General features: G+C 48.3%; 1 protein-coding gene across 5 annotated transcripts in view; it reads left to right on the top strand.

Annotated features, from left to right (window-relative positions):
- Window positions 1-116: 116 nt before the first annotated feature.
- LOC149341468 (semaphorin-2A-like) overlaps window positions 117-20185 on the top strand; it is a 25504-nt gene continuing 5435 nt past the window's right edge. For 2 of the 5 annotated variants that reach the window (XM_089543578.1, XM_089543577.1), the window contains exons 1-11: window positions 117-538; window positions 1922-2033; window positions 8877-8928; window positions 9457-9519; window positions 11245-11361; window positions 11815-11938; window positions 12823-12981; window positions 15029-15150; window positions 16218-16356; window positions 18541-18604; window positions 19100-19449. In XM_089543578.1, coding sequence (XP_089399704.1) covers window positions 148-538; window positions 1922-2033; window positions 8877-8928; window positions 9457-9519; window positions 11245-11361; window positions 11815-11938; window positions 12823-12981; window positions 15029-15150; window positions 16218-16356; window positions 18541-18604; window positions 19100-19449 — 1693 coding nt within the window. In that variant the 5' untranslated portion in view covers window positions 117-147. The remainder of the gene's footprint in view (window positions 539-1921; window positions 2034-8876; window positions 8929-9456; window positions 9520-11244; window positions 11362-11814; window positions 11939-12822; window positions 12982-15028; window positions 15151-16217; window positions 16357-18540; window positions 18605-19099; window positions 19450-20185) is intronic. The other 3 variants (XR_016282931.1, XM_089543581.1, XM_089543580.1) reach the window with 2 other exon arrangements.

The raw sequence follows: 20185 nt of genomic DNA, 5'->3' as shown, positions 1-20185 counted from the left end.
AGCTTCTCTGCCCCGGTGTCCCTGCTTCGTTGACCCTGCCCGGTGTTCCCTTCTCGATCACGCCCCACGACGCACTCGATGTATTCCTTAGGGCCAGGACAAGAGGTGCCAGTGAGTCCCACTTGGCCGTCGCCTGAGGAGCAGGTCATGTCTGGATACTATGGAGAGGAGGCACTGCTCTTTCCGCATGCTTCCGGAGGTCTGCAGCCTTCGCGGCGTTCCTCTCCGGCCCAGGAAGGGACGGGCACTGCGACTCATCGGCTGGCCTACGTGGTCTTCGTGGTTACCGCCATGGTGGCTGCCGGCATCCTTGGTTCTGTGCTGACGCTGGCAGCGCAGCCCCCGCAAGGAAGCCCGGCCCTGCCCACTGGCGCCACCCAGCCGCCCCTTATGGTGCTCACTCCAGAGATGGCAACGCTGCCGCCCGGCATCGTCGTCAAACCAGGAGGACCCGCCAACCCTAATGGTGCTATCACTTCTACCACCACATTCGCCGCCTCTGCAACTTCTGCTACTTACGGCTCAGCCTCATCCGCTGGTATGTTAAATACTGATGTGTTCTTGCAGCCAGCCTTTTAAGCTCACGAATTTTTTTTTTTCTAAGCTGTTTCTCTCTGAGCTATGCGTACCGCACCACAAGTCTCTGTGTAACTTTTTAAGCTTTGACATAAGCTCTCACACGTATTTCAGGCCTTCTGGTAGACACTAGCTGAGTGCACTTAAAAAAAAAGCAGGTTGGAATTGCCAGCAAGGGTAAGCATCTAATGAAGTCAACAAGGAAATGGCGATAAACTTACTAAAGGAACACTGGAGACAAACTAAAGTTACCGTGCATCGCTAGATCATCGCATTATAAGAACAAATCTGCTACTTCGCTGAAAACGAGATGTTTCAAGCAAGGAAAAGCCAGAAATGAAGTGCAGGTGTCGCCATCACCGGCCGTTTTTGCAAATAAACTGCAGCGCGTCGATACAGTTTATTGTGTACGTATCCAGGCTAGGCTACCACTTCAAATACTTCTAAATAAAGACCACAGAATCTGACGCCAGAAGTTTGAATGATGTTGTGGAAAAATTTTTATATCTATTTTTTTGGCAATAACTTCTTTTGCTGCCGAACAACCATAGCAGTAAATATGCGCTCAGAAAGAGCCACAGAAACGACTTCTGCAATAAAAAAAAAAACGATTCAGCTGTCCTTACTATTCCCTGAAGTTATCCTGCCAACTTTCTTGCAGAGCAGCCATGGTGGCGTTATTAACTTTGAACAGCTGTTTAGCATTTTTACGCTATTGTAGGAAACAAAACAAGAGGGTTACTTGTATTATATGCACGTCACTGACGTTAGTTGTCGTTGCATGATTTAGGATATGTACTAAAGAACATATAAATAAGGTTGAAAGAGTAGTGCATCCGGTTGGGATTATATTTCCTGTCACCGGAATGTTCGCTAGCGCATTAGTTTTCCAATCTTTGTCAACAAACGGAAATTCATTGGAAGCTACGCAATTGTGATTGCATGATGAAACTTGCGCCCACACCTGCAGCAGTCGATCCGTTTGGCTTGTGTTCTTTAATGCGATGGCATTACAGGTCACATTTTCTAGAAAGGCCGGCGTCCATACGTCTGTTCGTGCCATGAAAAAGCAGGCGGCCCACCTGCCACGGCGGGCAGGCTGTCACCTGCCCACCACGGTAGGTGGCAATGAAGTTAATTTAAATAAATTCAATGCAGTTGCATGTAAAATGCAGAAATTTTTAACATTCCGTGGCGGGAGGATCAATGAAACCACTGTTTTTCGGCTATCGTCACCGGATAGCCCATAGCCTTCAGGCCAGGTCGCGCCTAGGCGGCTGTGCGCTGTGCAGCACGTTACATCAATCTGCTGTGCCGTACAGTCGAGCGTGTCCTCCATGTGCAGCTACAACACCCGGCGTAGTGGAGCGGCAGGTCAAGGTGTTCACCCGCGGGAAGCTCTACTACCGTTCGGCTTACCTAGACGTGGCCGGTGGGCATCTGTTCGTCGGAGCCAGGTATGTGGGAGTCTCTGTGCGCATCGCAGCTTATATGTGATAGTTAATGGCTGCTACAGCCGAGAGCCATAGACACGTTCAGTTAGCTTTTCTAGTTTGATAATGGACATCTCGGCGGACACTTGAACCAGAGGGAAGGCGCATAACTGCCCACTTGGAACAGTGGACACCTCAATCGTGCTTTAAGCTACATGACGGCAGTGACAGATATGCGCTGCATGCTTTGGCATTGGCAACATTGTACCAGAAACCCTGCCACCTGCCAGGGTGGCAGGGTGGGTAGGGACAAGACAAGCGGGAATTTCTTACCACTTATGCAGGAGAACATCCCGTTCCTCTCGCTCGTAACGGTTCCCACACCCTGTGGCAACCTCGCGAAATACTTGTGCAGACCTCGTCTTTAAGAACCAAGCTTTGGTGCAGGAAGTCGAGGATATATCCATCTATTTCTCTGTCCACAAAGCTTCCTTCATGGCAAAGAAGAACTGTTAGTGGAGTGTTTCTAGAAGAAGAAATATGTGTGAAAAATAACAAGTCGTCTGCAATTGTACACACATGTCTTGCTCAAATTCTTTGCCTCAATCTATCAAAAAGCTGAAACAGCTGATGAGCTGCGCTCAAATTTCGCGTTATGAAGTAACGTAATCGTCGGCAATTTTTCTCTTTTGTGTTGTATTAACGGTCGACAATACCTACGTAGCCATTTTCTAAATAGCTAATCAAGCGTCGCACCCTTAACTGCGTCTGAGTTCCGAACACGCTGGCGTGTGACGGCACTGCTAAACCCATTGAGTTCGCGTGTTTACTTTCTTGAGCGCCTCTATGGCTGCTAGCACTGATTGTAGGTGAGGGCAATTTGTATCGTTAAATTTACAGAGATACAAAGAGAAAGATACCTGGGCAAGTTGGTACGGTGTGATTTTAATTTTACCGGCGCGAACGACAAGGAGATGAAGTATACACGAACGAGTGCTGACTCGTAACTGAAGTTTATGGAAGCGAACGAAGAGTGCATAGTCCCACCAAGCGACACGCCAGAACACACAACAGCCCTGAGAACCGCTCAGATCAAGAAAGCTTAACTTTCTTCTCGTTAACTCCATGGACTGCTCGCTGACACATTCCTTCCCTAGTCGCAAGATAAGTCTGGCCTCAATGACTTCTCATATAATCTGCATGTAAGGGATCGTTAGTGTACGCGGGGTCATCGGAACGCGGCTGGCTGGGGCGCTCAAAGCAAAGCGTCTCCTTTCTTGGAACGCGGCCGCTCGCGAACGCGCCGGGAAGAACGGGTGTCCCCCGCCCCGCGGTACCGATTCGCGCACGTGCTGGCACGAATGTCTATTTGTGTTTATTTTTATTTTGTGGTGGAGAGAGTGCTCTACCTTACGGAAGCTGGAGGGCTGGCCATGCCCTGGATGAACCAATCATGTTAAGACCGCAACATGATTGGAAGCCACGGAATGTGGGCCGGGCCTTTTAGGGCTTTAAAACTGGACCCTGAAGCCGGAAGCGGGGTTCTGCGCTAAGGTGAGATGCTATGCATCATCGGCAATGCCGAGTAGGGGCCTCCCCTAGTGTTAGCCAGTTCCACCTTTTTGTTGTTTGGTTTGTCCTTTTCTGCTTAATATATCTCCAGTGCCTTAACTTGTATCTATTGTAAATTGCTGTACATAAACTGTACATAAGTATTCACTTTATCCCTGCATCTCTACTCATCGAGAGATCGTCTCTGACGGGGCACCCCTGGTGCGAAGATCAACCTTCAGTCTTCGAGTTAAATCAACCGTCTCTGGCGGGGCACCCATGGTGCAAGGAGGAAAGAGAACCTGTGAAACTTTACTGGCGCAGTCGACAGGATCCTGCGGCCATCGGAAGACGGCGCAGGAAGAAGATTGAACGCAGGGAGAAAGGTGACGGTCAGGCAACAGCAGCGTTCTAGAAAGGACCTGCGGAGAGACGGCGGCAAGGATGCAAGGACCACGGCAGTAGTCCAGCGACGCGGGACTGCGACCGGGGAAGAAAAGCAGCGCGTCGAGAACTCGACGGTCACCGGCGTCTCGAAGCAAGGCGACAGCAGCGGGCACAGGACCAGCGGCGTGCGACAGCTCATCGCAGCGTCCAGTGAAAGTGGCGGTGGACTCCGACGCCAAGGAGCTGGCAATGCGGATCGACGCATCGAAACAGTGAGTTTCCTTCGTCGCATTGTTCCCGTCCCTGTGCATGTGTTCGAGCCGGTAGGACAGTTGAGTGGTATAGACGGCGGTATGGAGAGTTATCCATGCCGGCCCTCACTCGATGTGAGGTACCAGGTTGAGTTAGCGAAGGCGCGCTTAGCGGACCTTCAGGCTCAACTCGCGAAAGTGAATGGCGGAAAGGCGCTGCTTCGTGAGGAAGAACCTCAGGAGGTTAAGTATGTCTTGAAGGTAATCGAAGCCAGACGCCAGCAGGTAGAGCTCGAGATTTCTAAGATCAAGGAGTCTAGGAGAGCTAGCCAACTAGCCAGGGAGAACTGCTCCGAGTCCCGAGCAGAGAGGTCGCCAGTGCTGGAAGGCAAAGGCATATGCCTGTCAAGCACAGGAAAAGAAAACAACCAGAGAGAAGTAAAAAGAGAGCCAGCTTTCCGCGAAACTGGAATCTCTCGTGAAGAAAGTATCCTGACGGAACGCAGCGTCGCGGTGTTAGAGGCGGTGAACGCGCACTCCGACGATCCAGCTGCGCAGGTTAGCTCTACCCCAAATGACACCAGGGACGCGGACGCGAGCTCAGGAATAAAAACTCGGCCTCAGGCAAGCTGCGAAAAAGAGCAGTCGGTTCAGCGTGAAACGACCAGCGACGACAGACGTCAGACTGGCGAGCTAGGGATAGGAGGAGGTCAAACGTTGCCGCAACGGCACACTGTGCCAGGCATGTGGCATGAAGTGCCACGTAGCACTATTGATGGCAAAGTCCTTTCATTTGAGGACAGGGAAATTCGTGGCGACTTGCCACAAGGCAAATTAGGATTAAGTGGCTGCGAAAGAGCGCAGGTAGCCTCGGAGTTATATGATGCCACGAAATCGGCAAGCGCCTATAATACAGGGAGCGTAAATTTCATTGCATGCCCGTGCAGGAACGGGACAAATGGCTCCAAGCGAGGCGAACTAACAGGAGGCAGGGGCGTGGCTTTCAAAGTGAAAGTCGGTGCGAGGAACAGTACGTTCCGGGCTGCGGTACGTCAAATTAGATGTAGCAAAGCCGGCCGCACTGTTATAGTTGGACTGCACAAGGCTAATGTTCCTTACGCAGTACGCTGTTCATACTGGTGCGCCGGAGAGAGCGTTCCCTTAGGGGCGTCGCATGGTCAAAGATTTGGACCTATCGAGGATCATGACGTGTTTGATCCTGGAGGACACCAGCTGTTGAGTTCTTGCCCCGCTGTGGCATCAGTCTAATGAGCGTAGCGGACATTAGGCGTTAATCGTGTCGATCGAGACACGTGTTGGCTCGAAACGCACACAGGGACGCTCGGTGCGACTAAGGAGGCTCACGTGGCCACTTACGGACGTCGTGCGAGTGCTACTGAACGCTCCAGTTGCGAGTGCCTGTGTGTGTGTGTGTGTGTGTGTGTGTGTGTGTGTGTGTGTGTGTGTGTGTGTGTGTGTGTGTGTGTGTGTGTGTGTGTGTGTGTGTGTGTGTGTGTGTGTGTGTGTGTGTGTGTGTGTGTGTGTGTGTGTGTGTGTGTGTGTGTGTGTGTGTGTGTGTGTGTGTGTGTGTGTGTGTGTGTGTGCGTGCGCTCTCGTTCGCGAGCAGGACGAGGGTGTGTACTTTGAGGTGGTGAACTGGGTGCAACCCACCAACTTGAACGCTGTGTTGCGGCGCACGGCAGGCATGCCACTGTGTGTATTTAAGTGTGCATTTTGCGTAATGTTGTGTTGGTGCCCGTGTGCGTTTTTTTGTTTTTGGTTTTGTTCGTGCCAGTGCTGGTGTAGCTGCGGCATGTCACCCACAGGGTGGTTTTGTGACCCGTACCGATCCCTTTGTTATAATTCTAAAAGTGGCATTTGAGCCCTTTGTAGAATCTTGGGAAGGGCGTGTAAGGGATCGTTAGTGTACGCGGGGTCATCGGAACGCGGCTGGCTGGGGCGCTCAAAGCGAAGCGTCTCCTTTCTTGGAACGCGGCCGCTCGCGAACGCGCCGGGAAGAACGGGTGTCCCCCGCCCCGCGGTACCGATTCGCGCACGTGCTGGCACGAATGTCTATTTGTGTTTGTTTTTATTTTGTGGTGGAGAGAGTGCTCTACCTTACGGAAGCTGGAGGGCTGGCCATGCCCTGGATGAACCAATCATGTTAAGACCGCAACATGATTGGAAGCCACGGAATGTGGGCCGGGCCTTTTAGGGCTTTAAAACTGGACCCCGGAGCCGGAAGCGGGGTTCTGCGCTAAGGTGAGATGCTATGCATCATCGGCAATGCCGAGTAGGGGCCTCCCCTAGTGTTAGCCAGTTCCACCTTTTTGTTGTTTGGTTTGTCCTTTTCTGCTTAATATATCTCCAGTGCCTTAACTTGTATCTATTGTAAATTGCTGTACATAAACTGTACATAAGTATTCACTTTATCCCTGCATCTCTACTCATCGAGAGACCGTCTCTGACGGGGCACCCCTGGTGCGAAGATCAACCTTCAGTCTTCGAGTTAAATCAACCGTCTCTGGCGGGGCACCCCCGGTGCAAGGAGGAAAGAGAACGTGTGAAACTTTACTCTGCAGTTAATGAACTGCCAAAATGTCCGTAGCCCAGAGATGTGGGTAGTGACCTTCACACGCCTTACAATGCACGTCCAACTTTGAATCCCCACCATTCTCTTAAAAATAAGCAATCGTTTTTCTCGTTGGTAAATAATTTTTTTTGCTTTCTTTACCTGAAAACTGCATGCGGCACCTTAATTGATTAAAGATTACGCTTAATTTGTGACGGTATATACTACACATTTGCACAATATTTACTTGTAAAAACAACCTAAGTGAATGCAGGTATACGGAATGCGTATAACGAGTGTAATGACATTTTTGCATCTGGAGTTTTTGCTTATTAGTGCCAGTTGCTTTGCCGAAAACTCATGGTGGCCAACAAATATCTCAGCAGAAAAGTGGAGTGCAGCTATTGGCATTGTGTTCTAAACGATGACAGCGTTCGTAAACAGCGCATCGCGACGACAACCAGATTTTTCGAAATGCTCCTAGTTTACAAAGTTCACAAAGCTTACGAAAAAGAAATAAACGTGCGGGCTGTTTCGTACCACCGCCTTTTCGCTGCGCTCGAGAACGATAGTACATTTATTGTGCCACGAGTGAAGCTTTGTGTCACGTGATGTCAGGCGTTCACATGCGGGCCGTTGCACGTGAAACGTCTCAGATCCAGTAGCAACTGCCGCCTATTTAAAAAAAAAATCGGGCAAGTTGGCGTTGTGTCATTGACTTTTGTCGAAGCATTTCTTGCTCATGTAAGCGCTCTTTGAAGGTCCCGCGAAAAAGCAAAAGTTGATTGGGGGTAAAAAATTTTAAATTAAGTGTGAAATAGGGTACAATGAAAAATATTATTTTTTAGTATTTCATTTGCATTGATGTTTCTTTTGGCTCCATTGAAACCATGTAGAAATTATCCACGTTTTTTAGTTCAGTAAAAAAAGCAAAAAATTGTTCGTTTCAAAGAATTTCCTCGCAAATTTTATCAACGCTCAAGCCACATTGATTTTCCCGTTCGCGCCTGTCTCTATAAACACCCTATGATACTACTGTCTCCGTATCGCAGACAACTGGGCAAGGCTGGCCACTAACTGCCACTGGAAAACGCTCACATGGATGACTTGATCACCCGAGTCCCAAAAATGAGATGTGGTGAACTGAAGAAAATGGGCAGTTTGCGATGTATTCATCCTGGTGTAAAGCGACGCAGCACACAATCGCTTCGCTAAGAGCTGCAGTCATATGCATGCCAGAAAAATAGGCAGCGGCACGTGCGTGTTCTGTAGTGAAGACACTGTCCACAGTACCTACCATTGGGGCTGGTTCTGGTCTTCAGACATTGTTTTTTGCCTCAGACAAAATTTACTAGCACTAAAATTTTTAGATCTTGAGCTAAGTTGGTGTGTACAATGAGCCATCTCACGAAATTTTATCTGGAGGGCCTTGACCCGGAATTTATGCCTTAATATTAGGAAAAAAAATTACTTTCTGTTTGGAAATTATGAAAATAAATTTCTAAAGAGTGCTTTATTTAACGAATCAAAAATAATTTTAGCAGAAAGTATACCAACATGGAAAAACGAGAAAAATTATTGTGCCTTTACCATTTATAAAGTTTCTGGGAAAAAATTTCTTAAAACGCTAAGTTTTTTTCTTCCTTAATCAAATCGTAAAACGACGGAAACTATTACTTATTTTCATTGATTGGGTAGAATTAAGGAGGAATGCAAATGAAATATTTAAAAATATCATTTGTCTTTGTATTCTTTTTCGCGCTGAATAAAAATTTTTTACTCCCAACTAACTTTCCCTACTTCGCTGTAACTTCGAAGAGCGCTTACGTGAGCAATAGTTTGTTTGCGAGAAACGTACTTCGTTGAAACTCTTTTCACACAATCGCCAAGTACCCCAATGTTTTTCAGCAGACTCGACGGTGCTCGCTTTTGCGTCTGCGAGGTCTCGCCCATGCGTTATTGTTCTGGCATTCGCATTGTTGCCATATCCAAATCTTTAACAAGGGGAGTACTCTCAAGGCTGCCGGAATAATTTATTAACTCTCGTTTTTAGCACCTATGGGCTTTGCGGAAAAATAGCAAAATGCTGCATTATTTCGCTTTCAGGGACCGTCTGTTCAAGCTTCAACTCGACGACATAAGCCGCATGCCAATCATGGTAAGACAAAGTGTGAATTTCGAACAGCGTGCCCATGGACCAGCCAAAGTTATACATATAAAGACTTGATCGAGTGAGGGCTGACAAACAGACCTAAACAAACAGGTTTCGCGGTTATCCTTTCCATTCCAGCTGTCTGCTAACATCCGCATCACATACCTCTAGAGAAATGTTATACGGGTGACCGCAGACAACACGAATGCTAAGAGACTTCAAAGCTCATAAACGGCATAGTGAAGCGTGGAGTGATGGGTATGAATTGCTACAGTGGGGGGCCAGCCTTCCCAGCCAGCCATTGAAATTAAACTCTCTCTCATCATAAACTTCGTGACGATGATGTCAGCTCCCTAAAACTTACTTTGCCCCTGCAGGCATGCGGCAGAACAACAGAGAGCGTGTGTCTCTGCCGTTGCTGTGATTGATTATTTATTGCTCGTTTACGGGCACTGCACATAATGAGCAAGGGGCGACATTAGTGCAGTTCAGGCACTGACTGCCGTGCATTTTCTGGCGAACGCTATCCTTCAGGAGCTGCACCTGCCGGCACCGCAGTCAAGCGTGGACAGCTGCACATTGCTCGGGGGAGGTCCGGTAAGTGCTGCCACGCATCCTCGGCGGCTGCTTCACGGTATCCGAAGGGGTTGCCGGGCGATGGCCACCCTCTTTGACGCACCGCTCCTCTTGCTTCTGCGAACTCGCTTTCGTCCCGGTCAGGAATCAGGCCAAAGCAAGATTGCTGCATTTGTGAGCCTTGCAGGAATTTGGATTTCTTGTCTGTCGCTCCTAAGGGCCGTTGGCCAGCTTTAAAGTGCTATCTTTACACTCCCCTCTCGGCTTCACAACACAGCCTGTCTGCCGGCTGCTGCGCTGAACAGAACCGCACAAGTTCTGATAGCAGGCTTGGCTCCGGCCATGTGCGACCGAAAAGCAAAAGGCGAGATACAAGACTGCAGCAGGCCAATACTTAGCGCCACTCTTGTTTAGGTCTTTATGATCTGAAAAGTATAAAAAATATGGTGCCGAAATCTAGAAATATTTTGGTACTGAAAAATACTTTACGAAGTGTTCTCATTTCCGCTTCTTTTAGCGCGGCTGTCAGTCGTCGTTTGTAGTTCATTATTACTGTCAGGGGCCATCACGTCGTGCACGGTTTTTCACTGCCTTCTAGGCTTCGCGAAGAAAAAATAGATAAAAGATTTTTCCCAAAGTTCTCTGGCTTAATGCTTTAGCATTAGAACTCGCATTTCTGCAAATTGTGACCGCTGACGTGGTTTGCCTGAAGCCTAGAGTGGGATGAATCGATGGCAGTCATGTGGAGAGGAGCTGGCACGGTGGCCAATCAGCGAAGAGAGGGTGGAGGAGGAGAGAGACTGTAGCCAATCAGCGAAGGGGACTTTACGTGCCGTAGAGGGAAGGAATGATGAAGAGGGGAAAAGTTAAGTTGGAGTTCGGTGGCCTTTCAGTTTCATTTCACTCTTTGAATCGGTCGGACGTGTACTGAGAATTCTCCTCCCGTCTCCGAGGCGGTTGCACCAGTGTCCGCTCAACGATTCCAGTTTAAAGCAGCGCCGACAGGGAGAAGACTAATGATGGATTCTGCCCCAACGGTCAGCGGTGCGGAAGCCCGTCGCAGACACAAATCGGTCGCACACTTTCGCACTAATGCTACCGCATACCCTGCCGCTTGACTCACAATGATCGTCTTTTATACGAGTGCGTCTATCTCTACACGAGGCCTGTCCGAGGATCTGCATTTCAGAATCAACGTCACCACAGATGGTTACGCAGACATCGCGAGCCCTTGAAAGCGTCACATCTTTACATGCAACTATCCTGAACGCTGCACTTTTCCTAAGATTCACCTTTGGGTCGACAAAGCGTAGAGCAATATGCGCTCAACTACCAACACTGCATGGACAGTAAAGAAAAAAAGCAGAAAAACTGCTCCTCCACTTCCAAATAAATTGCTCTTGATCTCGGGTTCAGCTTCAGATACCAGAAATAGTAGAGAGTCGTCATTCGACACTCCTTAAGTACCTTGTGGCTCAGGCCCACCGAAGTTTTACGAACAGCCAGAGACAGCGAGGCGAGTTTCCACCGATGGCAGGACACGCATACGTTGTTCACTCAGGAGTAGGGTTATCCCATATATTAATGAGCATAACGATCGCATGCCGCCTACTTCCGCGTAACCACCTGCGAAAATAGTGAGTGCGCGACGAGTGAGGGCTGGGGCTATCCGAAGCGTATAGCCTCTCGGTAGTGACTGGCAACGGCGTACGGTGTGAGGTTTTAGCTCGAATGTCCCACACGCAGCTCGGCCCTCAAGTGGAATGCGGCAACCACATCCGCGTGGTCCAGCCCATCGGGGACGGCAGCAGACTCTACGTCTGTGGCACGAACGCCAGGGATCCGACCGACTGGCAAGTGCGGGTGGGTGCCTGTGCATACAAGTACTGCTAAACGTGGCTAACCATATGGTATAGGTGCCTGTTACTGGGTCTCTCTGGAGGCTATGAGCGCTCACGAAGCATATCCTGGATTGGGCCACGTCGGCTTGAAAGTTTTCTTTTTTTTTTATGCGGGTGTAATTTCAGAATTACTGGCGACTCGATGGCAAAATTGCATTATTTCGCTTTGAGATTTCCTCTATTGCTATTTCTGCTTCATTCTGACTGTCCGCTAGACAAGGGCAAAGTGCGTACATCCGGAACATCTTGTAAACTGTTCCTCAGTGGGCCATATTTATCTGAAGAGTAACAAGGCATAGGCATGACGGAAGAACTACAAGCAGAGCATGGCATCAAGGCCTAGTCAGCACTGAATGAGTAGCTGCTTTTGAAAATTTCACCACGCGGCTTACGCAACGCCTTATGTCGTTCACAGGCAATGGACCTGTCCCTGACACCCATGGCCGAGCAGGTGTCCGTCATGGACAGCAACATGACCGGCAAAGCGGAGGGCCGCTGCTCGTACTTCGTCTCCCAGGACGCCGCTTCCCTGTGGTTGGGTGGGTGCCTTCTCTATAGGTCTTCCAGGTGCTGCGCGGGATTGCGAGAGCTGGCGAAGAAGATAGCTTTCCGGGAATTCGTCGGTGGATCAGGAATAGAAGATACAAGGGGCGTCCTTTGTGCATGCTGCTTTTTTTTATGACGCTACAATGCTGAAGTCATCGATGGAGTAAGAAAGAGAGACGATGAGCCAAGGGGCGTTATTTGTGCATGCTGCTTTTTTATGACACTACAATGCTGAAGTCATCGATGGAGTAAGAAAGATAGACGATAAGCTGTTTCATTTTGTACTCCGCCGATCGCAGGTCCCTGCGACCCTCATGACGACTCTGTGCTGACATTGCTTTTCAATTAACTGCCTTACTAATAAATTTCAGTACAATTCGCTAAATTGACTGGACACAGACGACGGCCTTATTAACTATTCAACCTTGTTCACGGAGATATTAGTGTACGGTATCATGTCACATAATCAGCCGATAGTGGCGGCGGAATACCACACTTAAAATCATCTTAGTGCTCCTCGAAAGTAGTGATTTTTAATTCCATAGTTTCCTTTTCTCATTTAAAGACGGCCCATTAGTCCAGTAGTTTTGTTCCGCGTCTTAACAATAGTCACGTCAACTTCCCCTGCATCTACCATGCCTAGAGCTCTACGTCACCAGCGTGTCCAACATAACCGACCTATAACGAGCTTCACGCATCGTTGAGTATGTATCCGTTCTTTTTTTTTTTTTTCGGAGCGGAACTGTGGACAAGGTTTTGTTTACAGTGAGTGCTGTACGACACCAGAACGGGAGGTGGCTTTGCGTGTTCATGTACGCGCGTGTGTCAAATCCTGCTCGTCGTTGATGTGTTTCTGCACACGCATTCTCGCACTCAGACGACGCACCTGTCCAGAATAGTTCATGCGTGGTGAGCCTGTGGCCCCTGAAACGCGGGGGGCATGCCATCTATCGCGCTGCAATTCCAGCGCCTGGCACGAACACAGTCCTCTACAACTACCTGTTGACCGACACCACAAACATCGCCGTGCTCAACGGTGCGTGACGCATGCAATTGCTTCCCTTTTGGCCCCTCTGCGTTCTTACTTCCGCGGAGCTGTGGCATAAATTTTAATGGAAATTGCATTTAACTGCTGCTCTTGACGTTTTTTTTTTGTGTCTAGAGTTTTTGAATTGGAATTTTTCTTCATATGTCCGCACTTGGAACCGCCATAGGAATAGAAATAATGAACCTAAGAAATTATACTTAATCTCTCTAAAGTTCAGGCTTATCTTTGTCTAATGATGCAATTTCGTAAGTCACCAATTTCGATGGGATTACCTTTACAAGCTGGTTAAAACAACATAGTACACATGAACCTATGAACCTCATTTATTATCAATACCTCAAATGCCCCAGGAATGGGGTATTACATGAGGGATGGGCTGAATGTGTCACTAATGGAAGATTGGATGGCAGCCTTGAAGTGCAGTGGATCGGAGTGGTGCACGGAGTCGAATGGCAGGCCGTTCCAGTCTCGAGCAGTTTGCACGAAGAATGAGCGAAGATGAGCTGTAGTCTGTGCTGGGGGAGGGTAGACTGTTTTAGGATGGTTGTTACGGCTTGATAAGCGATGAGCTGGCAGGATAGCTGAAACATCAAGTTGGCTGCGATAACATTTATGAAAGAGGCAGAGCCGAAAGATGCAACGTCTGGACTCGAGATTAGTAAGATTAGCCTCAGATTTAAGTGCAGTGACGCTGGTGTGATACGAGTAGTCCGAAAAAATAAATCTAGCTGCGCGATTTTGAACTGATTCAACTTCAACTTCATTATAATGAAGTTGAAGGGGCCCTGCGATTACTTCGATATAGCCGTAGCTTCTCTATAGCCCGTATTGACCGAGCTTCCAAGAGAAATCACCATGCCTTCGTTATACTCATTAATTACTTTATAAACTGTTTCATTATAACGAGGTTGCGCTGTAACTGAAAAACATGCGCCGCGCTCGCTTACTCCACTTTTTCCTGCTCATCTCCTCTCCATTCGTCACCTCTGTGTTTCATGGAGCCAGATCTGGTGCTGCAGGCGCTCTGCGGCACGGCGCCCATTCTCCTCCTTTTAATATGTCCTTCTTTCCGTCTCATCGCTCGGCTCGCGCAGCGCTCCTGCCTGGTGGCAAATGGGATCTGCTCTAAACTTTACCCCGGCCCTCATCTTAGTTTTTCTGTGCCGAAGACTCATATCATTCGACAGATATAACTCAACACACTTTTCACACCTGCACGGCTTCATCCGTACAAATTCCGTCGCTATCCTTCATGTCACAACTGCATTGCCCCTTATGCCAACTTCTACCACTGTTTATTTCCGTGCCTGGTGCTCTGCACTCGGGTTCCCCCCCCCCCCCCCCTTTCCTCGCTGTCGGGACCTGGCTGGACTGGCTTGGAGCTGACCATGAAGACGAACAGCGCACGCCCGTGCAGCAGGCCATCGACGTCTTAGACGCCTAGGTTTTGCGCCTCAATAAAACGCCATACTACTGCCACTAATTGCTAATGCCGCTGGATCTGTATAAGAGAGATTCAACAGGAGAGAATAGCACGAAGTTTTCACAACACTAGTCGGCGACGAAGTCAGAGGATTGCGTACGATTTAAAACTAAGCGATTTTTAATGTGCTAAAACATTTTTGCAAGACTTGTGTTTATTTATCTAATTTCATTTAACGTATGGTCTGAATCCAATCTAATATGTCTGTATGCTTGCCTGTCTGTCGGCGTTTTCGCAGATTTTGTTATCGTTATCTGTTAACATGGTGCGGAGGTTATCCAGTTTGGAATAAGTGTCATTGCAGACACAAGAGCGGAATTCAGAGAGCACAGGCGTACAAAGTGAAGTTCTCGACATTAAACCTTGGTGTTGTTGTACTAGCTGTTCTGCTCACGCTCGTGTCGTTCATTTCTGTCCATGTTTTTAGCTACGTGCATTCCTGTCCGGCGCTTTCCTCCACAGTGCTGTGTTTCGCGCAAGTGATCCACTTAGGCCTAAATGGCCTCACTGCATTTAGGCCTCACTGCAAAACACTGCACTCCATCTCCACAGAGCCGCGCACGGTTGGCGCCCTGTCCTTGGGCGCGCACGCCTACTTCATCTTCCGCGAGCACCAAGTAGAGCGAAGGGCGTGCGGCGGCCGGGTCGCCTCCGCCATGGCCCGTGTGTGCAAGGTGTGTACTGCCTCACCTGGGCGTCTTCCTACGAAGTACTTTGCGCAGTCAACGTAAAGGCATTTATTTACAGGAATATACAGGAAGCGCCTCGTGTGCCGAAAGCAATGGCCTCTAGTTTTGTCATAAATATGAATCATACAACGAAGTGCCAATGGAACTAAAACCAGCATTATGCAATCAAAGACGATCCAATTGATAGGCTTGCTATGTAAACAGCAGTGAGGAACGAGCTAATCCTTACGAAAAAGAAGAAATGCCAACTCAGTAAAAAGGATTAGACCATGTGGAGATCTATGGAGAGGCACTTTGCTTACAATAAACACAAGCTTACACTAGTGACGGCGTTGTATATTAGCCCACAGTGAGCACTGTTTTCTTCCGATAGATAAGGTCGACGTGACAGACGCAGATGGAACATATTGTCAGAAGCGTCTGTCCTTGATGTTAGAGACAGTTGTGGCATTGTACATGCCACTCGTGGTGGGTGTGTACAATAGGCTTCGCTGTCATACTTCATGTTCTGTTATTTTCGTCACCCGATCAAGGCGCTGTTGCGGATAAGGGTCTAAAGAAAACTGCAGAACACAAGTTCAAAAAATGTAGAATAGTCTCCAAAATCTGCATATATAGGCAGTAGAAAGCAACTAAGCAATGCGCTCAAATCTCTGTTCCGCACTACGTTAGTGTTTCTCTCTTGTGTTGTGTTCGGTTTAATGGCAGATAGGCAGCTATGGCCATCATGCACCAAGCACAAGGTATCCCTTGTGTCACGAAGCTTAGCTGCTCTTGCAGGCGAATGAAGCACGACGTAAACTAGCCGGAGTTTTTTTTGTTCGTTTATAATAGGGATGTGTGCAATATCTCTTTTATTGATGGCTGAACTGACATATTTCGATGCGGGCAAATGCTAGAAAAATGCTCGTGTATTCAGGTTTCTTTCCACGTTACCAAAACTCAGTGCCGTCGGTATTACTGAGCTACCGTCTGTAGCAATGTGCCTCACAGACCGTGTGTAGCTTTGCAACTAAAAGCTCTGTGAATTATTTATTTTATCGCTGGAATAGAACGACTTGGGAGGCGACCCTGGGGACAGGGTCAGGCGGCAGCAGTGGACCTCGTACATGAAGGTCCGCCTCCGTTGCACCGATTTCTCTCGATCTCCTGGAGACACGGCGAAGACCAATTTCACCTTTGATGAGATACGTGAGTGCAGAACGTAACACAACACGCAGGCGTAATTCTCTTTCAAGGTGTTCGCAAATATTCGCTTTGAAAAAAGGAGGAGAAAAAACTCTCCTGGAGCTCGAACCCGAAACTTAATCACATCGACGCTGCCCCTATACGTTGTGAGGGAATCAAGTGGGGGAACGAGACGGAATATGCAGATGAAAGTTCTCGTGAAATGTGCGGCGAATTCTGGAAATTGCTCAACTTTACCTTGTTATTCAATGTTATAGCGCTCTCGGGCCACTTCGTGATAAAAAAGCGCTGTTCATATGGGTGACGGTTGCTTCCTTTTGTACTCCAACCTCGGGCTGCATTCAGCATGGAAAACTTTTAGCTCCCTTTATTGGCTCGCCACGGGTGAGCTTGGCTCCAGAACGGAGGGAGGCACCGGAGCAGCGCATATGCGTCCACAACAGCGTCTCCAGAATGTGATACGTCACCTTTACTGCGCATGCACGTGCAGCGCAGGTCGCCTCAGCTTCGGATTGAAAAAATATGCGTGTCTCAGGAACCACGTTATATCGGAGGATCCTTATAGCGTAATATCTCTTCTGCAATGATATCCTGAATTCCTCTACTTTCCCTCTTACCGCTAGCTCGTTGATGAGATTGTTCCTTACTAGTTTCTTCCGTTCTCTTCAAGTCTAGGATAATTCGACTTCAATGCCAAGGTAGGAAAGAAGCAGGCTGGAGACCGAGCAGTTAGTGACTACAGCATAGGTCCTAGGAATAGCAGGGAGAGTTCGTAAATTTCGCAAACCAAAATAGTTTACGGATCATGATTACTTTCTTCCGCAAACGAGAGAGTAAGTGCGTGTTTAAGAGCCCGAATGGCGATACTAATAATGGAGTAGATATCATAATGTGCGCTCGTCCTGGCATCATTCAGGATGTGCAGGTGCTCGGCAAGGTGCCGAGCAGCGACCATTTCAATGGCAAAGGGTCAAAATATTTCATGCTCAATGCGTTCTCTGATTGTCATTCGTTTGCTACCACGCCCGTCGTCCCAGCCACGAGACAAAATGCTTCAGTAATGTGGCATCGATGTTATGCTAATCTTAAATCATGCCCTTGAATCCCTGTAGAACAAGGCTATTAGAGTCATGTCTTGTTCCTCCTCCTCTAGTCAGACAGTCTCGGAACTCAAACTATTTATTTTTCAAAGTCTCATCACGCAGTAGAATATCTCTCGCTTGTAGATCGCCCTTCCACTCACCATACCATGGTTTAATCGTTAGCCTCCTCTCATATCCGCCCTGCTCATCGCATTTCTAGTCCCATGGTCCATGCTGAGAAGGTATCCCTGACCTTCGCGCGTGTCAAAAAACGCCAGGTTCTCTCTTTGTACTCTCGTTAAATGAATCGGATTATTTACCTGTCGCCTTAGTCAAGGAACAAACAGCAACGCAGCAGAAGACGAGGACACTGAACTGAGTCGAACAGCACGATCAGTCGTCTCCGTTCTGTGTCCGCGTCTTCTGCTGCGCTACAGTTTGTTCATCTACTATGCACCAACAAGCACTAAAACCATACGGTTGAACATTAGTCAACATGACCGATCTGTATGGGTTCCGACTAGCGTTAGTCATTTCTCGATGCTCGCACCTGGCTGTAAAGCTGTTTTTTGTTCTTGTGCACGCTACCTGTGTACCTCGTGTGCAGATTTTAATCTTTCTAAATTTATATACAGCTTTGTATTTTCAAAATCCCCAGTTAAGTAGTGCTCTGCAGTGCGCTTGGAGGGTCTAAAGTTAATAAACAAAAATTACTCATTGCGGGGGTTGGAATATGATTCTGCAGCGGCGACAAAGTGTTTAGATGCGAGAGCAATGGTGTGCCGTAGCTATTTATTTAGAGTCTAACTGTGCAGAACCTAGGTCTTCGCATAGCGGAACTTGCGCCATTTAGAGCATTGCGCTCCCTCTTTGGGATAGAGATGATTTAGCAGGGCACTGCTAGCAAAGGCTTCTTCACGGCTATATTTTCTGCTTGCTGCATTAGTTTTACTAACAAAGAGTTGTAATCAGCGTCTCCTTACAAGGCATTGGTTGTTGCCCACATCAGTTTTAGGAAGAGAGCCTTCCCGTCTTACAAGCACATTATCGCCTCCGCCATTAAGCACTTATTTTTTTTCCTACTCTCTCTGTCTCAAAATCACAGACGGTTCATCCTGGGTGCCCGAACTGGAGAACGGTGTGCTTTTCGGCACCTTTGTGACCGTCACGTAAGAATTATTGTAAAAATAATTCCTAACTCGAGAATAGATGCAATCTGCTCCTAACAGAATTTCTTTCCTTCAGTGACGTCTAGCGTGGAAGCACCATTTTTGCCTATGCCATAAAGGAGACAACTGGAGTGGCTTGCGTAAAATATTAGCTCAAGTGACGGATGGCCGTAGCGGCAGAATGGCAACGCACGGAATTGCGGTTTACGAACACGCTTATAGCGAGGGTGTCAAACCATTCTGCGCTTCTGTCGGATGGCGTATTCCAATCGGCGATGGAGTCTCTCTCCGCGGACCAGCGAAGAAGCAAGATATCAGTCGCCGTTTGATCAGAACTCAGAATCTGCATCCAAATCACCCATCGATATATGCTCTTTGGTTTCGCGGAACAAGAAAAAAAAAATATAGCCAGATTGTCGGTTCGAAAACTACCGATTCGATATCCGATTCGATTCGAATACATAGGCGCAACTCTTCCGTCTTCTACCAACGCAGCAACGGTTACCCCGACTCGGCCGTGTGTGCCTTCCGGCGGGAAGACATCGAGCGGGCCTTCAACGGCACCGCCTTCATCAAGCTGACCGCCAGAAGAGACTCCTTGAGCACTGTCGTGAGGACCAACGCCACCACGTACCCGGGCACCGGTTCGACCTGCGTGCCGGACTCCCGCACGCTGAGCCGCGCCGAGACCGACTTCTTGTTCTCGAACCCGCTGCTCGCCGAGCCTCCCCGGCTGCGCCACGACCGGACCTTCTACACGCTGCAGGGTGCGGCCTTCCGCGCCATCGTCGCTTTCGTTCTGAGCGAAGCGTGGGGCTCCTGGGTCATCTGCTACGTGGCCACTGGTGAGCGTCGCACGCGAACTGCTTTCTTTGCATCAAAACTCAATTTGAGAACCCAACAGCGATAGCTGCAAGCGTCTTTCTCGGGAGCGTAAGGCATGAAGAGAAATATACCAGGAACTGCACGTTGAAGCGGTCTTTGACCTCGCGATTGTTAGACCAGCGCTCGAAAGAGTGAGCCATGAGCCCATCGCTGCTAGCTTGCGCAAATTAAAAGCTAGTGACTTATGGACGAATTTTCACCTTGGCCAACACATTGTGCTTGGTAAATAATTACAGCGTTACCAGAAAATTCGTGATATCTGTCTAGTTGACTTTCTGTGCCACCACGAGGTGCGTGACAACAAATTTAACGGCTGTACTTTTGTTCTGAAAAATAAAATACACGACGGGTAGCGAAGGTTCCTTCTCAGAATTTTTTCATTTGTTTGGTGTAGTGTTCGACCACCTTACTATGGCGCGACGTGTACATCCATATGGACGCATTGTCTTTTAGTCCTCTAGCGCGAGATGATGTACCCACGTTGTTAAAATGTCAATATCGAACATCCTTCATGTTTGTTTTTGTCAAAAATGGTACTGAAATATGGAAAGCCCAGTCCCTTTGCTATAGTAATTAAACCGATGGAAAAAGCGAATGGGGCAGTAGATTCTTCACAAATCGAAGTTCTGACACCAAAAAAGAAAGGCTCTAAATTTTCTTCCTTTCTATAAATGCCCTTTTGTAGGCTCCACTGCT

This window comes from Amblyomma mixtum, chromosome 5 (genome assembly GCF_055824585.1).
Source record: "Amblyomma mixtum isolate Tamu chromosome 5, ASM5582458v1, whole genome shotgun sequence".
Classification (NCBI taxonomy): Eukaryota; Metazoa; Arthropoda; class Arachnida; order Ixodida; family Ixodidae; genus Amblyomma; species Amblyomma mixtum.
The sequence above is the reverse complement of the archived record's forward strand: the minus strand, read 5'-3'. Positions and strand labels throughout refer to the sequence as shown.